Source organism: Moschus berezovskii, chromosome 18 (assembly GCF_049115385.1).
Source record: "Moschus berezovskii isolate FMDL1 chromosome 18, NW_MosBer_1.0, whole genome shotgun sequence".
Classification (NCBI taxonomy): Eukaryota; Metazoa; Chordata; class Mammalia; order Artiodactyla; family Moschidae; genus Moschus; species Moschus berezovskii.
This window is the reverse complement of record NC_142477.1, coordinates 75,871,303-75,895,278: the sequence shown is the minus strand read 5'-3', so window position 1 is coordinate 75,895,278 and position 23,976 is coordinate 75,871,303. Positions and strand designations below refer to the sequence as shown.

Below are 23,976 nucleotides of genomic sequence, written 5' to 3'. Positions count from 1 at the left end.
TTAAGACCTTTAATATTAAAAGACAATTAGAAATTTCTAGGGAAAAGGACAAAAAGTCGCTGTTGTCTGTCTCAATATGCGTTTCTCCACATTGATATGGATAGCAATTGGGTGTCAAGAGGAAGATACAACTAGTAAGATGTTGGAAATTCGGGGGAAAGTTTCCTTTTGATGCTGTGTGATTCTTGTGAAAAGATGGACCATTTTCATTAATAAAATCTAAGATTCCACCAATCAAATGACTACCTTAATTTAAAAATTTTCCCAGGGTCCTGGGAGTCATTGCTATGGACATTAGTAGGTGAGAAGCTGGCACTAATTGGTACCCTTTGGTATAATAGCATGAATGGCACCCAGCAGAATTCCTAGCCCAATGGCAAGCCACTCCAGTACTCTTGCCTAGAAAATCCCATGGATGGAGGAGCCTAGTGGGCTGCAGTCCGTGGGGTCGCTATGGGTCGGACATGACTGAGTGACTTCACTTTCACTTTTTACTTTCACACATTGGAGAAGGAAATGGCAACCCACTCCAGTGTTCTTGCCTGGAGAATCCCAGGGAAGGGGGAGCCTGGTGGGCTTCCGTCTATGGGGTCACACAGAATCGGACACGACTGAAGTGACTTAGCAGCAGCAGCAGCAGCAATGTATGTTCAGTCTGTCTGACTCTTTGAGACCCCATGGCCTGTAACCCACCAGGCTCCTCTGTCTATGGGAGCTTTCAGGCAAGAATACTGGAGTGGGTTGCCATTTCCTCCTCCAAGGGATCTTTATGACCCAGGGATAGAACCCAAGTCTCTTGTGCCTCCTGCATTGGCAGGCAGATTCTTTACCACTGCATCCCTTGGGTTTTGTCTTATTGGATGATCTATCCAAACTGTAGGAAGAGAGGTTGTAAAACTGAAAATCTGTTGTTAGCAGCTATGAAAAGCAAGCTTGAAGCCAGTATCTAAAGCCCATCATTGGTACTCAGGGAAAGTCAGTCCCATTTCTTTTCTTCTATTTATACTTAAAAAAATAAACTTGTAGCACAGTACCTGGTTTATCTTTCTAAGAGCCGCTTCTGCCTCTGTTCGGGTAATATAAGAAACGTACCAGTCTTCATTTAATGAATTCTGAAAATGTAAATTTTTGAAAATGGAATAAATTTTGTAGTTACATAAGTAAGTGAAAAAGAAAGCCTCCAAGTAATCATTTCCATAAATCACCACCTCAGTTCCATGAAGTTTGAAACACTTGTATTATTACTTTGAATATAGAATCATTCAGGTGAAGCTAAATAGAAGATATTTTGTGTGAACTGCTTTTTAACATATACTTATTCCCAAGATAGAGGTGAATAAGCGTTCATAGATAATGGAGTCTCTAATCAGGAAAGATTCAGATGTAATAATTTCTTCAGTTTAGAATAATAATATATTTAATGAAAAACACTGGGTTAATGAGAAGTTAAATGACTTATGTTATGTCATAAACTAAGAAGCAGATGAAAAAGAGAATTATTTTTCTGTTTAACGTGAAACACACATTTGCCATTGGAAGAGGAACATCAAGGAAAAAGAATATATATTTTTTCAACTGAATTCTCCTCTCAACATTTTTCACTAAAAAATTTAAGACTAAAAGAAAATAAAAGTATAGGAGAGTATTCAGTGGGAGATTCTGATGATTCATTTGCTGGTGTAGAAATAAAATATGAACATATGCCTTATTACCTCTTCTTCCCCAGGGGATTGTGGTCGAGGTTTGCTTGGAACTGGCGAGAAGTTCCTGCCTTCCACTCTGGGAAGTGGTCTGTTGCCAGGGCCTTTGAAAGTATAGCATTTTGAACGTTAATTTACTTTAAGCAGTTTTTCACTAGTCATAGCCCATCACTGCCCGCCCCCCACAATGCCCTTGCAGTTGTTCCCAGCAATTAACATTTCAAGAAACCACAGCTTCCAAAATAACTTACACTTAAAACCACAAGGGCTGCCCCGGCCCTATTTTACAGCCATGCCAGTGAAATTCTGAGACACTACACTGCACATTTGATTGGTTGCTTAACTGAGCATGTTACATATATACCACCAAGTGGTAACAATGTGGAGGTGAAGACAATTATATTCTCATTTTCACAAGAAGAAATGTGACTTACCCAAGATGAGGTGAAACTACCTTGAGAATATTCTTAGCTTTCAGGGCCAGAGCTTACTACCTGCTATTCTTGACCAAATTTCTTACAGAAGTAGAACTGTCAGAATCACGTAGAAGGTGGCCCTGACAGTACCTGATCCATCTGGAAGTCTGTGTTGGAGTCTGTGAATTACCCAGCACTTGTGCCTCACCTTCTCCAATGCTTTTTTTCTTGTTGACAATTCCATGAAATGTTTCAAGAGAATGTGTTTCCTAATCTCAGGAAAGGTTTGAGTGTGTTGATTTGCAATTGCTAAGACTGTCTCTATATGCCAGAACAGCTATTCAGTTCAGTTCAGTTCAGTCGCTCAGTCGTGTCCAACTCTCCGCAACCCCATGAATCACAGCACGCCAGGCCTCCCTGTCCATCACCAACTCCCGGAGTTCACTCAGACTCATGTCCATCGAGTCGGTGATGCCATCCAGCCATCTCATTCTCTGTCGTCCCCTTCTCCTCCCGCCCCCAACCTTTCCCAGCATCAGAGTCTTTTCCAGTGAGTCACCTCGTTGCATGAGGTGGCCAAAGTATTGCAGTTTCAGTTTTAGTATCAGTCCTTCCAATTACAGGCTGGTAAATTCTGTGAGTTGAATGTTCTCTTAATAATTCATGCAACATTCATTTGTTCATTCAACAGATATTTTTTCAGCACTGCTCTGTCCAGGCCCTGAGTAAGGCACCTGTGTACATGACTTTTCATCCTCACAGCAACCCCACAAGGTGGGTATTGTCTTCTTTTTGAATATCATGAAACAAAGGTTCAGAGAGTCTAAACAAATCATGTGTCTGAGTGGCAGGGCCAGAACTTGAACTTGTGATTCCCAAATATAACTGTGCGTAAAAGAGAATTCCAGGGGGACCCTGAATCACTCAGGCTCAAGAATCTGCATTTAACAAGCACTCCAGGTGGTTCTGCACCTGGTGTGTTACTTCATCTAATACATCTAATACACCACAGAGGGGTAAATCGCCTGCCCCACGGCCCCTGAGAGGGGAGAGTTACTCGAAGAGTCCAAGTCTTCCTAGTCAGGATTATTCGAGATGCAGATGGGGCTAGCCTGAGCTGCTGATCTTCCTTCCTAAGGCTCCCAGTACCTGAACAGACCTTCCCCATGCCCACCTTTGCAGTGCAACATGAAGACACTTGTATGTTTGTTGAGTGAATGAAATCTAGTTATATGAGAAAGTCATGTCATGAAGGTCTATAGTGCATGGCTGTCTTAGAGTTGAGGAATTATTCTCTATCTGCATCTGCAGGTCAGCACCACAAAGTCACTATTCATGACAGACAATATATTACTTTTCATTGCAGTCACCCTCCACTCTTAATATCTAGATCCTTAAGGGAACTGGGACGGGTTTTTGGCCAATATAAAGCACATCCTTTATCTTCCTGACCTTGGGGCAACCAGTGGTGAGACTGAGGACCAGGTGTCCTGGCACTCTTAGGAGAAAAGGGATCAATTTTGATTAAGGTAGTAGAGTAAGCCCTCTGCATTCATGGCTTCCACATTGATGAATTCAGCCAACTACAGATTGGTTCAACCAATGGGTTAGCCAGATCTGTGGATGTGGAGCTGTGGATGTGAAGGGCCAACTGTGCTACATCATTTTATACAAAGAACTTGAACATCCTTGGATTGTGATATCGGTGGGGATCCTGGAACCAATCCCCCCTCCTGTATTAGAGGGATGATTATATTTAAAAAATAATAAAATCCAACTGTTTATATTATTAATCTCTATCACCAACTCATAGAAGCAGGGGTCTATGGAATTTACTTTGGGAGATACTGCTATAAGTGAAGTGTCTGAAGCTCAGATGCCTGGACGGACCAGGCAAGGGACACAAAGTCAGTTTACAAAATAATGAGTTGTGGCCACTGAGCGGTTGGGGGTGGGGGGAACTGTGGAGGCCATGTGGTGAATAAGGGCACCATATCCTAAAATGCTTAGGAAACATTGAAAATATAGTGGGTTTCTTTGGTGTCAGCAGTAGAATCTCCTACATATATGGCATGATGCTGCTGCTGCTGCTGCTGCTAAGTCACTTCAGTCGTGTCCGACTCTGTGTGACCCCATAGGCGGAAGCCCACCAGGCTCCCCCGTCCCTGGGATTCTCCAGGCAAGAACACTGGAGTGGGTTGCCATTTCCTTCTCCAATGTGTGAAAGTGAAAAGTGAAAGTGAAGTCTCTCAGTCGTGTCCGACCCTTAGCGACCTCACGGACTGCAGCCCACCAGGCTCCTCCATCCATGGGATTTTCTAGGCAATAGTACTGGAGCGGCTTGCCATTGCCTTCTCCAATATGGCATGATATACCCAACTAAATGTAATAGACATGCTCCTGAAAGAGCCTACTCTTAAGTTAAAATTTAAACTTATTAGTTTTCTGTTTATAACACACACTAGTGTTCCTGCATGTATACATGACTACGAAGAAAAAAGTGTTTTACTTTTTCCTCACAGAATTTTTAAATCTTAAGTTAACCTTTAGCCATATTTATATTTTTTCTTGAAAAAGAAATCAGAAAATCTGGTAACACAAGATGTGTTTCCTAGCATGAGAAAAAAAAATCTGTTTACTAGAGTTGGGTGACTCTCCATAATCATTTGACAGTCATTCAACAAACGTTTTAAAGTGCTTACCATGTGCTAGTCACTTGTAAGTCTTTAAGGATAAAAAATAAACACAGCTAGTCCTACTGTGTAGGCCTTTGTTTCTACTTGAAGTGGTCCATGAACCAGCAATACTAGCTGGGAACTTGGAACTTGGGGATCACATGGAAACTTGCTAGAAATGCAGAACCATTGGTCCCATCCAAGACCCACTGATTAGAATCTGTATTTTAACATAGCTCCCAGGTGATTTGCATCCATTTTAAAGTTTGAGGACTCTCTCAAGAAATACTTATCATGGACACGCAAAGGAGGTATTATTAAAAAATACAGGTGTTCAGCCAGACTTACTGTATGAGAATCCTAGGGGTTGGGGTCCCTTAATCTGTATTTTAAACATGTTCCTCAACTAGCATTCCAGGTTAGATTCATTATAGAAATCAAAACTACAGAGAAAGCTAGCACTATCCTAAGCATCATATAAAAACAGCAGGGAAGAAGACTTCTGCGTGGGAAGATAAAGGCCATGGCCGCCTTCCTGCGGAAGAGTGTGTGCGCATTGTTGCTGCTGCTGTGTGGAGTGTCTCATCACGACAGCAACCTTTGGTCCACTTCAGAAACTGAAGTGCTGAATAAGGAAGTGCTGAATGAGGAAGTCAGATGCTTTTAGGAAAGAAGAAAACTTTTGCCAAAGGCTTTGGGACGTCCAGTCACGACGGCACAGTGGCCAGAGCAGGTCGTTAGAGCCCAGAGTACAGACCTTGAGAGAAGTATGGTGGCAGGGAGGCACTCTGCGAAAAATTGCTGTTACTGTGGAGACAGAAAAGAACAGATTTTAAGTTGGGTTGGGGTTAAAGGGTCAGAGAGGGAGCCTGAATTGGGGAAATGCTGCTTCTCTGACTATTACTTCTCACCCCCTCCCTGAAACCACGGGGGCAGAGCAAAAAGAAGGAACCTGTTGAACATACGCCACTCCTGTCTCAGGAAGACCATGCCAAAGTCTAACAAGCTTCTCAGGACGAAAAACAAAAGCAGCAAGAGGCCGGTGTAAAGGGCTTTAAAAGCTACTTTAAAAGGCAGCAGCAGTCTGAGGACTTGGAGTCCGGAGCACGACAGAAGTTCTCTGGGAGAACGCTTCTCTTTCTGTTAGGAAAATGTATTCCATGGGCATGTTGTTTGGGATGGTGAATCCCCAGAGCCTAGTGGTCTATAAGGAGAGGGGAGGGCATGAGAAACAGAGGGCTCGGTAGTGCTGTAGCAGACAGAAACTGCATCTGTGGGGACAGCTGGGGAGGACGGCCAGTGGGAGGCCCTGAAAGTCTGTCTGCTCCACACGCTGAGCAGCAGTTTCCCCACCCTTTAGGCCAAACTTTGATAGGCCTGCTCTGTTCAGAAATCTTGTGCGAGTAGTGTTTTGAAAGAATGAAGGATAGGGCTGGGCTCGGGGTGGGATGAGGTGGCATAAGAAAGTGGCAGACGTGGCAGAAGAAGCAAAACAACCGGAAGAATGAGAAGAAGAAGCAGAAAATTTGAGCAAGAGGCACCTGGGGTACATGGAAAAAACTGAGAGTCCTTCCAGATCTAGCAGAGTGGAAGGATCTTGCTGGTGGGTGACTTTCCCTCCGTCCTTAGGGCAGGGACTAGGCCTCTCCCTTTGGGTAGTAAAGGAGAAGATGAGCCGCAAAGGCGGGTGGGCGAGCCCGAGGGGGTGCAGGAGACAGCCTGAGGGCTTATCTGTGAGAATGGCCCACGTCTTCCTCCCATCTGTGCCTCTCCTTCTGGAAAGCCTGCCTCCTCATGGGTCCTGAGACACTCTTGCTGCTGAGAAAACAGACCTGCTGGGGAGAGAGCCCGTACAGTGACTGTTCCGTGTCTGCTAAGTGCAAGGTGCACTGGACGGGTGCTCCCAGCCAAGATGGAGGGTGAACTCCAAATAATTAATTGGGCTTCTTGAGTGTTTGTTTGCTGGTTTTTAACCTACAGAGTGAAAAACTGAAAGAATCCATTCTGTCTGGGGCCATGACAGGGCAGTCAATTCTGTACCTCTTTTCTCCCCAAACACAACACTCAGAGGACAGCAGTGAGTTAATATGTGCATTTGTGCATTCTTTATGCTCAGCTTGGTTTTCTTTCTTAAGACCCAAAATGTTCTGACCCTATGACTGGTGGCTTATTTCTTCCTCAACCCACCTGACATTAGCTCAATATCAGTGGCCCCAGACGTTATGCTAGGCTAGAACTGAATAACTCGGCACACACCTTTCTGAGAAGGCTCCAGATGAGTGTGTTAATGGGAGGGAGTTCTTGGGCGATGGCTTGGTAGATCTTGAGGGGAAGGTGTTTGAGGTCATGGGGAGAGGTGATGGCTGGGGTGGAAGTCTTTGATGTACTTCAGAGGAAAAGAAAAAAGAAAGATTGTTAGAATCCAAGTGTCACAGGAACATACATCCCCAAACTGCTCCCTGGTTAGAAATAGCTAGTGTAAAGGGAGATACAAAAATTCAAAAGATCAAATGTCATTAGGAAGTGGTGGGGTGGATGCCCACCCCACAAGGTTTTTCTAGATGATTTACCACCTTAGAACACGGTTTCAAATGCTGCTATTCTGCATCATTCTCCATAGTACATTTTTTTTTCATTTTTGAAATGTTAACTTGGGTCAGTTAGAAACCATATGAATTTCAGAAATGATTCACAAGTTTTTTTTAATGAAAGACAAACTTTACAGTATGTCATTCATATACAGTTAGTAATCCTTTACCCAAATGCATTAGGGAGCATAAATATTGGAATGCTTTCTGTCATACTGTACATGTGAGTTTCAATTTTGCTGTACTTAGTAAACATTAATAATTTGCACTGTTATGCATGAACTCAGCAGCTCTCTTTGGTAATCCAGCCACGTAATTCCATTTCATTATAGTTATACAGTATACCAACTGGCATACATATGCTTGATACTAATTTTACAATTATAATAGATTCTACAGAGTCTCTGTGCTAATTCCATCTGAATCCCTGAGCAGAAAACTAAAGGAAGGGTTACAAGTTGTAAGAAAGTCTTTCTAAACATACCATCATCTTCATCCTGGTAAGGGGAAGAAAAGAAATTAATTTATCATCAAAACAGAATTTCTCAAAGAAAAACATATTTCTCAATCATAGAAATGGTTGTTTTCTTTCCTTAGCAGTTGTGTGTCTCCACAATAAATGTACTGTGGAGAACAGTAGAACTTGCTAAATAATTTATGATTTCTTAGTACAAATAATCATTTAAAGACATTCCAATCTGTAACACTATTTATATACTTAAAATAGGTTCTGAAGTGTCTAAACAGGCCTAGAGACACTAATAATGATGATATCTACTATGTTTCCCAAAGATTCATATGCAATATTTAATCCAATTCTTCAAGCAACTCTTCAAGAATTTAACATTTTCATTTTACAAATGAAAACACGCTGCCCAAGAAGCATGCCTACCTTGCCAAGGGTTACAGAAATTGATTCACATCTAATCTCTCTGACCCAAAGCTTGACCTTCTCCAGGTCTTGGCTCTGCATTGACCACTCTGGTTCAAAGCACTGTGGCCTTGTTGTCGTTTCTCTGTCGCCAAGTCGTGTCTGACTCTGCACGACAACCATGGACAGCAGCACGCCAGGCTGCCCTGTCCCTCACCATCTCCCAGAGTTTGCCCAAGTTTACACAGCCTTACTGATTTGAAAATAGCTTCTAAGGTGTGTCCACTTGGTTCAGCACATTTATTTTTAGGACAGCCTTCTGAAATAGATAAGGGAGGGGCTCTATGTTCTACTCCTTAGATAGGAAATGATGTTCAGAGAGGCAAAAATAATTTTGCCATTGACTAGTAGACCATAATTGTCAACTTGGACTTGTTTTGTTAGGCTAGGACAGTAGTCGGAGAAGGCAATGGCAAGCCACTCCAGTACTCTTGCCTAGAAAATCGTATGGACAGAGGAGCCTGGTGGGCTGCAGTCCATGGAGTCCCTACTAGTCAGACACGACTGAGCGAATTCACTTTCGCTTTTCACTTTCACACATTGGAGAAGGAAATGGCAACCCACTCCAGTGTTCTTGCCTGGAGAATCCCAGGGACGGCGGAGCCTGGTCGGCTGCCGTCTATGGGGTCGCACAGAGTCGGACACAACTGAAGCGACTTAGCAGCAGCAGGACAGTAGTGATGAACAAGTACCTTCCTCAAGTGCTGTTGTGAGGATTAAGTTAGTTACTACTTGTGCCTGCTATGTTTGAGTGCTCAATGAAAGTTTGTTATCCTCAGTCCTACCATTGAGATGAGGCAAGATGGATCATAGCCAGAATCACTCATCCAGGTTGGCCAACTGGGAAGTAATCCTAGCAAAGGGCTGCATAGATAAATACACATGGACTTATGGAATCTCCAAAATGAAATTGGTCTTTGACACTGCTGCAACCATGTCTCCTCTGGTCCAAAACATAAGATTTTTAGATTCTCATGATGACAAGTGTCAACCCTTCCAGAGATAGGGATCCTTGATAATATGATATTACCCTCATTTTCAACCTTATCTCCTCTTTGTCCCTATGGCTCTGAAACCAAACTGCTGTCCTCACTCTTCCCACAGGCTCCATGGGTATTGCCCATGCCTGCCTTAGTCAAGACATTCCTGAGGCTGAAGGGCATTGAGCTTTGCCTTGGGGTGACTATCCTGTGTCTTCCCCATCATTCAATGACCACATCGCTAAGAAGTCACACTTAGTTCTTCAACCCTTATATCACTTCTGCTCTGTAGCTCATCCTGTGATCATATGCCCCTTAGCACACTGGAGCATATCCATTACATCTTATATCTTAGCACTTCATCTCCATTATATCTCTATTATATCTTAGCACTTCATCAGAATAAGCATGCCATTTAGCACAGAGCTATGAAACACCAGGCACCTATGGACTGAGCCCTTGAACATGGCATGGGTGTGATGGCCTTCTTCGGGCGGTTTACAGTACAGAGGAAGTCAGACAGACCTAGATTTCAATCCTGGCTCTCTCCCAGCTGTGCAACTTGCAGTGAGTATCTTACCCTTCTAAACTTCAGTTTCTTATTAGTGAAAGAGAGACAATGACTCCTCCTGGGGATGGTCAATGCAAAGAAAATGTGAAGTTGGAGTGACCAGCTGCCTTGGTCCTCACTTGCCTAGGACTGATGAAGTTCTTGGGACATGAGACTTTTACTGCTGAAACTGAGCAGTCCCAGGCAGAGTCAGTCAAAAGTAGCTAGGTTGGCAAAATGTACATAATATACATTCCATAAATGCTGTTTCCTCTCTTTCTTAGGCCATAGAGGTATTTAAGGGGAAAACAGAGGCCTAAGAGACTTTCTGGGAGGCCCAGACTCTGGAGCATCCCTTACTTTATCCTCCCTTCTACCTACTTGCCACTCCCTTTGCTCATTACCGCCTGGTAATGGGGTTGCAATTAACCCAGCCTCCCTAGGAACCTTCAGAGGGACAGGAGCTAAGCCATGCAGCATTCTGGGCAGGAGGGAAAGATGGAAGCCCCAAAAGACACCGGTATTCAGGAGCCTACTGTGCGTAGGCCTGGCTTCCAGCACTGGACTTCAGTGAAGGCTGAGACAGAGCCTCGACCTCTGCAGAGTCTACACTGGTTTCCCTGGGCCAAGCATTCACCAAATGACATTCTGTACTTACATTTTCTCTTCTCTCTGGTCCCCGCATATGCCTGAAATGAATCAGGGCAAAGAAAAAGAACTGAGCATAAAGAGTTTCAAAGAATATAAATAGTTTCACTTAATCTAATATCGAGAAATCAAACCCACTGATCCATAATAAAATGAGAAGCAAAAAAACCCCAAAAAACCCAGCAGAAAAGCAGGGGAGAGGGAGGCTTGATAACTCAATGCTCTGTCATTATTGTGAGCTGAGCTAGTCAAACCTCTATTCTGTTTAGCAACTGCAGCAAATAATTACATTAAAGAAAAGAGGTTTAGTCAGCAAACTCTTTAGTAGCTATTAAATTTCCCTGAGTGGATGTTTCTCCAAGCAAATAAAAGAATTTGAGGAAACATGCTCCTTTGCTGATGTTTGAGAACAGCCATCTTGGGGCTCACCCTTGGTGTGAAGGAAAGACATCTGGGAAAAGCTGCTGCTTTGGTCCCTTTTCCAGAGGCACGAACTGGCCAAACAGATTTGGTGGCGGCGGCCTTAGACGCATGGTGGGCAGCAGCCTTCGTGGGCTCCCATCGTGCTCTCCTCGCAGAGAGGGACCCAAACAGGCCCATTTGCTGACAGTCTGCCTCCTGATCAGTGATTCACGTGATCGCATCTTGTTGTTTATTTAAAACTTTGCTATTTTTTTCACTATGATATTTTTTGGCATTCATTCTGACTTTTTAGAATATACCATTAAAACATTAACTCAGTTGCTAAGGTTTTACCAGTGCACCCTAGCCCTGGCCCTGATTTCATCCTCACATTAGCCAAGCAAGGGTCATAATTTTGAATCCTGGTTGCACAGATGAGGTGGATGGAAGCCTTGGTTTTGTCCTTAGTAGGGAGCAGAGTTGGGCCTACCCCAGAGGTGTTTGTGCCATTTGGTCCCCAGAGACAGGATAGTGACGTTAGAAATGTTAGAGCTGACGGGTGCTCTGCCACTATAAAATGTGGTTGAGTGGTGAAGAAGCTGCTTGCAGAGACCTCAAACCGGCCACAGCAATGTCCTCGCCACTGCTAGGATGGTTATAAAATGGTAGGTACAATGCTGCACCTTGTGGTAGAAGGAAAATTCAACCAAAACTCAGACTGGTTGAGAAGGTCTCCACAAATGATGGTGTTCCCGTGCTCCAGAGGAGCCATCTGTTTCCGCCTCTCTGTGCTAATGGCCTTGTCCTGTAAAGTGACCCAGGCACTCTACATCCAACCTGAGAAGCCTGAACATCCCTCAAGCCCCAGCGGCAAAACGAGCCCACTCCCACCCAGGAGCACCATGGTCTTGCGTCCCTACGTGGAGCTAACTGATCCAAGAAAGGAGTTCACCCCATCTGTACCACCACGCAAGCGATAGAAGACACTTACCTTGGCACGGGTGGCTTCTTCCCTGGCAGGGGGCTGCCTCTGTCATGCCTTTCCATGGCTGGCGGTAACGGGGGCTTTTGTATCTTGGGCAAATGCTCCCCAGGAGGCCTGCAGAGTTGAGAGGAAGGATGGATGAGAAACAAACTAGAGTCATACAGCACAAGCCCTGCACCAACACACAGGTGCCCCGAGTCACTCACCTTCCTCCTGGGACGGAGGGCTGCAAGGCAGGAGGGAAGATACGTGAGTATTCGCGGCGCTTTCCACAAAACAGACAGGATACAAAACAAACAAAACAAAACAAGGAAAAAACTCACCTTGTCAGAAATCGCTGGCTTCTTTCCTGTAAATGACAAAGAGCAGATAAGCCTTGAATGTAACAGCTAAGCTTTGAAACTTTTGATGAAACTGAATCCCAGCCCCTAAGAGGGCTACTTGGGTTTAAGCATTGAGGAATCATGGGCTTCCCCGGTGGTGCTAGTAGTAAAGAACCTGCCTGCCAATGCAGGAGACCTAAGAGACTCGGGTTCGATCCTTGGGTCAGAAAGATCCCCTGGAGCAGGGAACAGCAACCCACTCCAGTGTTCTTGCCTGGAGAATCACACGGACAGAGGAATCTGGCAGGCTACAGTTTATAGGGTCACAAAAAGTCGGGCACAACTGAAGTGACTTAACATACACAACACATTGAGGACTCATAGGCTTTAGACCTGGAGGGTCCCTTACAAGAGCACCTAATTTTATAATCTCAGACAAATTAAGTGACTTCACCCAAGTGTCACACTGTTGTGTACATGCAAGCAGTATTGTGAATTCTGAGCTTCTTTCCAAAATGTTTTAATATAATTGATGCTGAAAAGGATTAATGCCCTCTTGAAATTTTGTGCCTCTTTCATTGACCAAGAGCTGCTTTGTACAGCCTAAGTTTATTTGCATATCTGAAATAAACTCATTTGTCAGGGAGAGGTCAGTCTTCCTTCAGTCCTGTGGTACACTTCCCATTGCATAAGGTATTGCATTTAGTTCCTGAAAAGAATTTAATTTGGGGTTCAGAATTTCAGAAGAGTCTTCCCGTGGGCTGCAAATCATTTTGCTTTGGCTTTTGTTTTTCTCTTTCTTTCTTCTCTCCCTCTTTCCCTCCCCGCCCTCCTTCCTTTTCTTCTTTTACTTTTCTCTTGTAACAGGTGACATGTAGGCTTCCTGGATAAATGCTAGGTGAACCTGAGAACCGTGCATTGCAAAGCCATTCAAAACGATGTATTTTTCCTTCTGTCTGAAGTGCCCCAGAATAATACCCTGTGTCTTCAATGTAATAAAAACATTAGTTAACTGGATTCAGCCAGTGTTAGATGAAAATTTTGTACGATTTTGAGCAAGTTACTTAAAATTTTTGAGTCTCAATTTCCTCACCTGTAAAATGGGAATTGTGTGTTAAACTGCGTAACTTTGCTCTAAGGATCAGGTGACAGTTTATATGCAGGGCCAGCAATGAGCCGTGGGTGCTGAGAATTGTTAGATGGCTCCTCTTTCTTCCCCTCCGTCCACCTCCCAGCTCAGACAGCACCCTGAGAGACTGGTGATACATCTGCCTGGAGCTGCACTTTTGAGACACAGTTTATTCCTCAAAGACTGAATACCTGTCCAGCCCATAATATGTCTTAAGAATCTTGTCTCACTGTGAACAGCTGACTACCTATGAGCAGTTAGGATGGTATAAAAATGTTCATTACTTATAAAATTTTGGTTTGATATGGAAACCCTACTTTAGAGGGATACCCAGGAAACAGATTTATATCATTAGGCATGAATAGATTTTCTGAAAAACGTCTGCCAGTTTATGCATATTCCCAAGGCATGTCAGGAGCCTCCTGATACAAGTCTGAGCATTTTAAGAGGTTAATTCTCCCAAAGCATCATGGATAAGGGGTTCAAGGGTAGAGCTAGCACTGTCAAGAAAAGGTGTCTTTCAAAAGAAAACTAAATAAAAACAAAATTATTTTAAAAGGGTAACTTTTGTACAGGAAGTGATCCTGAAAGATTTGACATCAGTATTACAATTTTCTGACATTTTGACTCACGGTAGCAAGCAGGGCTGGAGTCTGAAGTCCAGTCTCTCTCTTCATCTTCATGTAATGTGTCCAGCCCTCTGCCACAGGGCATTTTAAACTCAGACAGTTGACATAGCTTGGCATGAACCAGTAGAGCTATGACGCAGTTCAGGGAAACTGTAGTAAGCCTAGCGTCAAATCCGAGAACTGACGTTTTGCTGACAGAAGAGGAGACAGAGGCCACAAAGGCTGAGTGCCTTGCTCACTATGCAACTAAAGAAGGGCTAGGGTGGGGCTGGGTTCCAGGTTCCCTACCCAAGGCTCAGAGCCTTCCCCAGAACTCCCCAGCAAGGAAAGTCCAGGGTCTCCAACTGCAGCAAGACGTGGTAGAACAGGGCACCCACTTTGAAGTCAGAAAGACTTGGGTTCAAATCCAAGTCGAATTCAAATCCTGCACCTAATTCTGCAATTTTGGGAAATTAACTCAACCTCTCTGAACCTCAGCTTTATCATCGGCAAAGTGGGGATGATAATGCACCCCCCTGTGGGCCTTGAGTAAGGGCTAGAGACAATGTGGAAGTAGCTCTCTGTATCCATGGGCTCCATACCCACGCTCTACCAACCTCAGATCAAAAACATTTGGGAAAAATAACTCCAGAAAGGTCTAAAAAGCAAAACTTGAATTTGCCATGCACTGGCAACCATGTATGTGTATTCATATTGTATTTACAACTACATACATGGCATTTATATTGTATTGGGTATTATGAGTAATCTAGAGATGATTTAAAGTTCATGGAAGGATATACAGAAGTTATATGAAAACACTACCCCATTTGATACAAGGGACTTGAGTATCCCTGGATTTTCATATCCACAAGGATCCTGGATTGGCCCCCTGGAGACACCCAGCGATGACTGTGACATACTCGTGTTGGCTGGAGCATTTGCCCCACAGTAGGTGCTCAGGACACTGTAGCTAAGTTTTAGAACTGAATTAAAAATAGCTTTAAGTAGAGGTAGCTGCCACCCAAGAACACTCTGAATCAATTCTGGAGGAAAGGACTGTAGTATACCCACAGTTTGGTCAATGATACACTCAACAAAAGACAACTCTGACATCTGAATAGCACCTTAGAGTTTCACAAAGTGTTTTCTCATTATAGAGCCTCCACCTTATAAGTAAGGAGACAGCTCTGAAAAAGCAACATCCCTGTGGTCAGTGAGCTGCTCAGTTAGCAGCCAAGGCAGCCAGCAACAGCTCTCCCTGGCCTCTGCCTCCTAGCCCAGATGCTTCCCCGTCGTCCTTCAGGAGGACCACGTGATGGGCGTGTGTGCATAGGTGGCGCCTGTGGAGAAGCAGGCCCAGCACAGGGCGAAGGTCAGGGGCTCTGAGCTTCGGTCTCCACTCCCATCACCTGGCGTTGAGTGACCTTGGGAAGCTACCTCTTCGTGTCTCAGTTTCCTCCTCTGTGCAATGAGGATGATTCTAACAGCCCCCTCTCCGTAGGACTGTGGCAACAGTTAAATGAGGCGGTGCCCATGAAACGTGCAGTGTACATGCATTAATGTCGGCCTCTATTGCTGTTTTTGCGTTGTTAGTCTCTTGATCGTGTCCAACTCTTTGCGACCCCATGGACCAGAGCCCGCCATGCTCCTCTGTCCCTGGGATTTCCCAGGCAAGAATAACGGAGCGGGTAGCCATTCCCTTCTCCAGGGGATCTTCCTGAGCCAGGGATGGCACCCAGATCTCCTGCAGTGCAGGCAGCTTCTTTACCAGCTGAGTCACCAGTCAGCCACCACTGTTGTTGTTGTTCAGCTGCCAACCCATGTCCGACTCTTCTTGGCCACTATTACTGAGCAACAAATATGAAAGGTACCAACCTAGTGAGAAGGGCTCTCTGTCAAACGGAGCTAACGAACGGTCTAGGGCTGGTTTCGTGCTTCTGTCTACGGAAGGAGCAGGGACTGGAAGGGAGAGAGACTGAAGTCAGCTCACAGCACAGAGCCTTGGGCTGGGGGAGGAGGGCAGGTGGGCAGGAAAGGGCGGCCCCATACTCACGCTTGGCCGTTTTGTGGTTTCGACTTCTGCTGGGCTCTTCGTGGTTGGGCTGGGGTGGGGGTAGTGGCTGCTATAACGGAAATCCACTTGTTAGGAAGCATTTCCAACCCGTCAGCAAGCCCTGAGAGCTCTACACCCCCAAACAGGTCTGAATCTGTTCACTTTTCTCCATCCCATGGACAGGTCCCTATCCATTTCTCACGTGAACTGAGCTCCCTGTTCCACACTCTGGGAGACCATTTTCTGCATGTCACTGCTCTGCCAAGCTTTCTCGTGGCTCCTATCACATTAGGAACAAAACTAAAACCACTACGGCCTGCAAGGCCCTGCCTGGCTGACTCCTGCCCAGCTTCCACCGCCTCTGTGTGCTCCTCTCTCCAGGGCCCACTGGGCTCTCACCCTAAGTACCTTCTTGCAGTTCCTGCAAAATCTCATGCTTGTGCATCTTCGGAACCTCCGTACTTGTATCTTCCACTGCCTGGAATATTCTTTTCCCAGCTCTCACCACAGCTGTCTCATACTGTCCAGCTCAACGTCACCTCTCCACCCACCATCACGTTCCCTGGTCTCCTGTCTCCCTAGCTACACGTTACTACGCAAATTACCTGTTTATGCATGTCTTTACTTGCTGATTATTCATCTCCCCCAATCCAAATGAAAATTTTATGAAAGCAAGGACCTTATTTGTCTTGTTCATGCCCTATTCCCAGAACACTGCTGGGCCCTGCTGCTCAGTAAGTATCCATAGATTGAATAAATGAAATTCTGCATCCCAAGAGTGAGCTGCAGATTTTAAGAGCAAAACCCATGTGTAGATAAATTCAGCTCCATGAGCTCCCTTTGTAATAAAACTGCAAAAGCAGGAGGAAGCCATCTGTTATTAGAGTGTCCCACTGGTGCTGTGGTCTGAATTTCAAGCTTTAGGCGCGTCCTCTGCGTCCCTTAACCCTGACACCTGGCATTCACCACAGCTGTCCGAGTGCTGGGGTCCCTTGTGGAGAGAGCACATTTCCAGCTGTGGACTCCTGAGCCTGAACTTCTCTGGGTCTCTTTGGATACAAGCAGACCTTGGAAATATTGGGGGTTTGGTTCCAGACCACCACAATGAAACAAAAATCAAAATAAGGTTAGTGAATGGGAAAATCATAAATTTCTCGATGGCAGGATAATCAGACCAACTCAGAACTGAAACACATATAGTATATGCCCATTTGTGATGGGCCTTTCCTACTGTGCAATATACATCTGCATTAACCAGACCTCCTCAAGACAGGAAGGTATGAACAAATGTGGGGGGAAATGGTCCCTTTCTTCTGATACCACCACTGTGATTTTTAATTTTAGTATTTCTTTCTCATCCTGTCAGGGGGTTGCGCTGACCTAAAGCCTTACTCTGCATGCACAGCACACCTGACCAAAACAGCTCTGATGAACTTTGTGTATAATGTTAACTTGTGAGTATGACACATGAGTCTTTCTCTCAAAAACGTATGAAACTGAATCTCTAGCTCCTGACTGGAGGAGCAGTTCTCAGCACTTCTGAGAGTCTGTCCCCCACGTTAGAATAAAATTATCTTTTAATCTTCTTAGTTTGATTGCTAACTGGATTTTCATCAATACTAGTCACACATTTTTTTATTTCCCACTGTATATAAAAGCTACATTTATACTATATTGGGATCTATTAAGTATGTGATAGTATTATGTGTAATAAGCAACATACTTATTTTAATTGTAAAATATTGCTTAAAAATGCTAAACATCATCTGACAAGGCAGGGTTCTCACAAATCTTCAATTTATTAAAAACACAGTATCTGTGAAGTATACAGTTAGCGAAAACAAGACCAGGAGCTGACTGTGGCTCAGATCATGAACTCCTTATTGCGAAGTTCAGACTTAAATTGAAGAAAGTAGGGAAAACCACTAGACCATTCAGATATGACCTCAATCAAATCCCTTATGATTATACAGTGGAAGTGAGAAATAGATTTAAGGGACTAGATCTGATTGATAGAGTGCCTGATGAACTCTGGACGGAGGTTCGTGACATTGTACAGGAGACAGGGACCAAGACCATCCCCATGGAAAAGAAATGCAAAAGAGCGAAATGGCTGTCTGAGGAGGCCTTACAAATAGCTGTGAAAAGAAGAGAGGCGAAAAGCAAAGGAGAAAAGGAAAGATATAAGCATCTGAATGCAGAGTTCCAAAGAATAGCAAGGAGAGATAAGAAAGACTTCCTCAGTGATCAGTGCAAAGAAATAGAGGAAAACAACAGAATAGGAAAAACAAGAGATCTCTTCAAGAAAATTAGGGATTCCAAGGGAACATTTCATGCAAAGATGGGCTCGATAAAGGACAGAAATGGTATGGACCTAACAGAAGCAGAAGATATTAAGAAGAGGTGGCAGGAATACACAGAAGAACTGTACAAAAAAGATCTTCACGACCAAGATAGTCATGATAACGTGATCACTGACCTAGAGCCAGACATCTTGGAATGTGAAGTCAAGTGGGCCTTAGAAAGCATCACTACGAACAAAGCTAGTGGAGGTGATGGAATTCCAGTTGAGCTATTTCAAGTCTTGAAAGATGATGCTGTGAAAGTGCTGCACTCAATATGCCAGCAGATTTGGAAAACTCAGCATTGGCCACAGGACTGGAAGAGGTCAGTCTTCATTCCAATCCCAAAGAAAGGCAATGCCAAAGAATGCTCAAACTACCGCACAATTGCACTCATCTCACACGCTAGTAAAGTCATGCTCAAAATTCTCCAAGCCAGGCTTCAGCAGTATGTAAACCGTGAACTCCCAGATGTTCAAGCAGGTTTTAGAAAAGGCAGAGGAACAAGAGATCAAATTGCCAACATCCGCTGGATCATGGAGAAAGCAAGAGAGTTTCAGAAAAACATCTATTTCTGCTTTATTGACTATGCCAAAGCCTTTGACTGTGTCGATCACAATAAACTGTGGAACATTCTGAAAGAGATGGGAATCCCAGACCACCTGACCTGCCTCTTGAGAAACCTGTATGCAGGTCAGGAAGCAACTGTTAGAACTGGACATGGAACAACAGACTGGTTCCAAATAGGAAAAGGTGTACGTCAAGGTTGTATATTGTCACCTTGCTTATTTAACTTATATGCAGAGTACATCATGAGGAACGCTGGGCTGGAAGAAGCACAAGCTGGAATCAAGATTGCCGGGAGAAATATCAATAACCTCAGATATGCAGATGACACTACCCTTATGGCAGAAAGTGAAGAGGAACTCAAAAGCCTCTTGATGAAAGTGAAAGAGGAGAGTGAAAAGGTTGGCTTGAAGCTCAACATTCAGAAAACTAAGATCATGGCATCTGGTCCCATCACTTCATGGGAAATAGATGGAAAAACAGTGGAAACAGTGTCAGACTTTGTTTTTTTGGGCTCCAAAATCACTGCAGATGCTGATTGCAGCCATGAAATTAAAAGACGCTTGCTCCTTGGAAGGAAAGTTATGACCAACCTTGATAGTATATTAAAAAGCAGAGACATTACTTTGCCAACCAAGGTCCGTCTAGTCAAGGCAATGGTTTTTCCCGTGGTCATGTATGGATGTGAGAGTTGGACTGTGAAGAAGGCTGACCGCCGAAGAATCGATGCTTTTGAACTGTGGTGTTGGAGAAGACTCTTGAGAGTCCCTTATACTGCAAGGAGATCCAACCAGTCCATTCTAGAGGAGATCAATCCTGGATGTTCATTGGAGGGACTGATGCTAAAGCTGAAACTGCAATACTTTGGCCACCTCATGCGACGAGTTGACTCACTGGAAAAGACTCTGATGCTGGGAAAGGTTGGGGGCGGGAGGAGAAGGGGACGACGGAGAATGAGATGGCTGGATGGCATCACCAACTCTGTGGACATGAGTTTGAGTGAACTCCGGGAGTTGGTGATGGACAGGGAGGCCTGGTGTGCTGTGATTCATGGGGTTGCGGAGAGTCGGACACGACTGAGCGACTGAACTGAACTGAACTGAACTGATCTGTGAAGTGCAATAAAGCAAATGCAACAAAATGAGGTGTGCCTGTTACTTAACTGACCCATGGAATCTGGAACTGGAAGCCTGAAGAAAGAGGAACAGGGGTTTGCTGCCCTCTCTCTCTGGGTTCATCACATCGCACACTTTGGTCCCGAGCTTTCCGTCCGTGGAATTTCAGGTGTTGGCCAGCAGGTGGTGCAAGTCTCTTCTCAGGAGAGAGAAGGCCTAGGACCACCATTTACTTGTTCCTCTTAGATTTTATTTTACAGTTTTCACTTATTTCAAAAGTGGGAAATAATAGCACAATGACTATTAGAAGGAAACTTTTTATTATACAAATAACTTCTGTTGCTTAAGGTAAAGAGAAAATACCAGTGATGGAAAGCATTATGCCGTATATAAAAACCACTAGTACTTCATCCCCCACAAAAGCCCACTGTGCTTGGGTATGAATTTCCCAGCCTCCATGCAATTGTTTCCTACTGGCTGCAGTTGGATAAAGATGTCTACAGTCTGTTCTGTCCACAGAGAAAGTCATCGAGTGGACACAAGGTAGCGTAAGAGAAAGGAAGGAGCTTACCTGGTGAGTCCGGCCGCCCGCAGGCAAAGGAGGGAGGGTGGGCATCGGCCTCTGTGGGGGTACAGGCGGCTGCTGCCCTTTCCCAGTGGGGGGGCGGTCTGTGGAAATAAAGGCATTCAAGTGGAAGGAGAAATTCTGCATCCAGGTGAGTGGGGCCACCGGCCTGGCGCATCGCCGGATGCGTGGCAGAGGTGTGCCCACACCTGGGCTGAACAGGGTGGGGCGTCCTTGGCCCCTTGCCTTCTCTGCGCCTGCCCAGTTCATCTTACTCTTACACTTGGAAGCAACTCTCCCCTCACCTGTGGGGACTATTTATCAGAGGTTTTGTTGATGAAGGCATTAAAAAAAAGCCTCTTGATAATGAACTCAGCCAGTACCATGAGGGAGTGTTTTCAGACAAAATTGTAAAGTAGACATACACGCCCCTACATATACAGGCACGTGTAGGTGCGCACACACCTGCGCGGCAGGCAGAGCCACACGCACACGCACGCCCGGCTGCCTGGCGAGGTTGAGTCCACTGCCACGGTTCATGAGGGCCTGCTTTAGGCCCCTTTCCTTCCCTCACAAGAGCTCTGGGTGGCCCTCCCCTCCCACTGCCTCCTTTCTTAAAGGGAGGACTCAGTCACCAGCTCCTGCTGCCAAACCACAGGTTCTGAACAGAAACTCACATTACTCTGATCATCACAGAAGCATCCCTGGGCCAGGCTGACAGACTAACAGTGTTCCGCCGCTTTGACAATGGGAGGCCAGGCCAGGACTGTGAGTGATTCCTGCATTTTGTGCCCTGAGCTATGTTGCCTCACCCCGTCTCAGCCCCGGGGAGGCAACGCTCCTCCACAGGCTTAGGCAAGTCTGGCCTAACCTCGTGCCTCACCCAGCCCAGCCCTCTCTCATCCCCTCTGACCTTCTTCAGGCCTCAGTGCCTTTGCATGGCCATCTCTATGGCTCAGAGTGCTTTCCCTTTAACCCCTACCCCCACTTAGACAACTCCTGCTCATCCTTTAAATTGAAACTGGAATACCATGTCCTAGGGGAAGCAAGCCCAGGCCAGGGATAGCCTCAGCCTGGTCTCCCATATGCGTCTTCCTGAGTATATATCATGGTTTAATTCAATCGTTTTGTTGCCTCACGCATTGAACTATGAATTCTTTAGGGTGAGGACTGTCTGCTGTCTCATTGAGTCTGTGTGCTCATAATTGGTGTGTACGGGACACTCAATGACAGTTACCTATTTCTTCTCTGGACATCAGTTTCCCTAAATATGAAACAGGCTTGGTAATTGTCGTCTATATCATACAGGGTGCTTCAAAACACGAAATTCTAACAAAATTTGAAATGACTTTAAAATTGTCAAGTGTTCTACAGCCTAAAGGATTCATGGTATTAATTTTTGTGATGCTGATCATCAACTGTTTGGCTTACTCCTTGATATTATGCAAGTGTGTTTGTGACTATGTTCTGTTACCACCACTGGTAGGATGTAAGCCCTGTGAAGCAAGGGCTGTGTCTCCTTTCCAGATAATTTTGAATTTCAACATTTAAAATGATTCCTGGATAACAGGAGACCAATAATTTTTGTTGATTGGATGAATGAATAAATGAGCAAGGGAGGAATGTGCTGACAGGAACAGATGGACAATGAAAATCTTGAATACTGTTGAAAATGTTTAAAGTTATGGTCAAACCACGTTCAGTATTGTTGCTTTTATCCTGACAGTCTGTGGGTAGCAGTGCCACATAGTCATGAATTGGTCCAAGACGGGGAGGAACAGGAAAGTACTTGAGTACCAAAGGAACACACAAAACAAGCTGTTCCTTCCAAATGCCCTCAAGCAGCAGTTCAGTCCTGATATCAGCCGCCGCCAGCAATGGTTTGGCTGCAAATCATAAATGTTAAACTTCACAGCAAACCTATATGGCCTGTATTATTATTGCCCTATTTCACAGATAAGGATACTGAGGCCCAGAGAGGTGGAGTCACTTGCCCAAAGCCACACAGCCGGTCGGCTGGCATCTGCACGCAACGCTCCCTGCTGCGTGGGTGTTGGCCTCCCTGCATCAGTGGGGGCTGGGGGCTGGGCTCCAGGGCCCTTACCTATGTACATGGAGTTGGGGTTGGACAAAGGCTTGGCAGGCAGGATGGAGTTCTGCAGGGCCTCCTCATCGTTGGAGGGCGGTGGCTCGTAATCGGCATCATCTTCCACGGGCGCCTCTCCCTCTTCGTTGGGGGACTCGTAGTCGCCGTCGTCCTCCGCGTCTGCGTCATCATTGGGGCTTTCATAGTCGTCTTCCTCCTGCCAGCGTGGAGGGGGCAGTGTGGTGTGGAGAGGCTCCTTGGCAGCGGGTGTGCCCACATCTGCTCTCTCTGCCGAGCCTCCCGGTGGTCCCCACTCGGTTCCTCCCCCTTTCCAGATGGGGACCCTGAGCTCAGGGAGCACAGATTCACATGGCCAGCAAGCTGTCGTCTTAGGACCCGGTCAAGGCCTTCAGACTCCCTAGGCAAGTGCCGTTTTTCCCTGAATGTCTTTGCACAGCAGACAAAAGCAGAAGAAATGAGGTGGGCACAGCAACAGAGGGGTGGGAGAGCCTGCTGTTTTGAATAAACACGTTCTGCACTTCGAGCGTCGCCAAGAGGAAGACTAAACACCAGGAGCGTTTATGACGCCCCTGCTTAGCTGCCAGTTCTGTTCTCAGGGTGTGCGCTCACTCACGCAGTCGTGTCCGACTCTTTGCGACCCCACGGACGGGAGCCCGCCACAGGATTGTCCCAGCAAGAATACTGGAGTGGGTTGCCATATCCTTCTCCAGGGCATCTTCCAGACTCGGGGATAGAGCCCACGTCTCCTGAGGCTCCTGCATTGGCAGGCGGATTCTTTATCACTGTGCCACCTGGGAAGCCCCGTTCTCGGGGTGCCTATACTCAAAACTTCCCTCTCATCATAACCTGGCACAGCCTCCAAGGCCATAGTGATGGGAAAATCAGCCAACCAAAGCCCCTTACCTGAAGGCAGCTTAAGTGGTGCCTGGGAGGGGGTAGTCAGGGTTGGGCCAGTCTCTGCTGAGAGTTGAGCGTATAGAAACAACAGCTTATTATTTGCGACAGCTAGCTCTCTTGGAAGAGACTCTCTAAATTTTAAGTTTTTTTTAACTGTATTTTATATTTGTTTCTCTGTAGGTCTCAGGGAAAGTAAGCTCTAGGGGCTGGGGGATTGCCTTTGAAGCAGCCCGTGAAAGTGGACAGTTATAGTCATGATTTCCCAGGCACAGGTGACACCATCAGCTGCCGAGCGATGACGGGCTTATCACGCTCAGGCCAAAGTCACGTGGGGCCTAACTGAGCCCTGGGCATTTCTCTAAAGTCACGGGGGTGCAGAGAGAAGCAGCAGG

General features: G+C 45.5%; 1 protein-coding gene across 2 annotated transcripts in view; it reads right to left on the bottom strand.

Annotated features, from left to right (window-relative positions):
• LCP2 (lymphocyte cytosolic protein 2) overlaps nucleotides 1-23,976 on the bottom strand; it is a 50,064-nt gene that overhangs the window by 4,322 nt on the left and 21,766 nt on the right. Inside the window, exons 7-19 of one of the 2 annotated variants that reach the window (XM_088827774.1) lie at nucleotides 22,685-22,883; nucleotides 20,587-20,684; nucleotides 15,992-16,058; nucleotides 15,814-15,897; nucleotides 12,199-12,224; nucleotides 12,082-12,101; nucleotides 11,882-11,989; nucleotides 10,499-10,529; nucleotides 7,864-7,876; nucleotides 7,048-7,177; nucleotides 5,549-5,598; nucleotides 1,713-1,804; nucleotides 1,035-1,112 (exon numbers count right to left, since the gene is read on the bottom strand). In XM_088827774.1, the coding sequence (XP_088683900.1) occupies nucleotides 1,035-1,112; nucleotides 1,713-1,804; nucleotides 5,549-5,598; nucleotides 7,048-7,177; nucleotides 7,864-7,876; nucleotides 10,499-10,529; nucleotides 11,882-11,989; nucleotides 12,082-12,101; nucleotides 12,199-12,224; nucleotides 15,814-15,897; nucleotides 15,992-16,058; nucleotides 20,587-20,684; nucleotides 22,685-22,883 (996 nt within the window). Of the gene's footprint in view, nucleotides 1-1,034; nucleotides 1,113-1,712; nucleotides 1,805-5,548; nucleotides 5,599-7,047; nucleotides 7,178-7,863; nucleotides 7,877-10,498; nucleotides 10,530-11,881; nucleotides 11,990-12,081; nucleotides 12,102-12,198; nucleotides 12,225-15,813; nucleotides 15,898-15,991; nucleotides 16,062-20,586; nucleotides 20,685-22,684; nucleotides 22,884-23,976 lie in introns of both variants that reach the window. The other variant, XM_055421794.2, reaches the window with a different exon arrangement.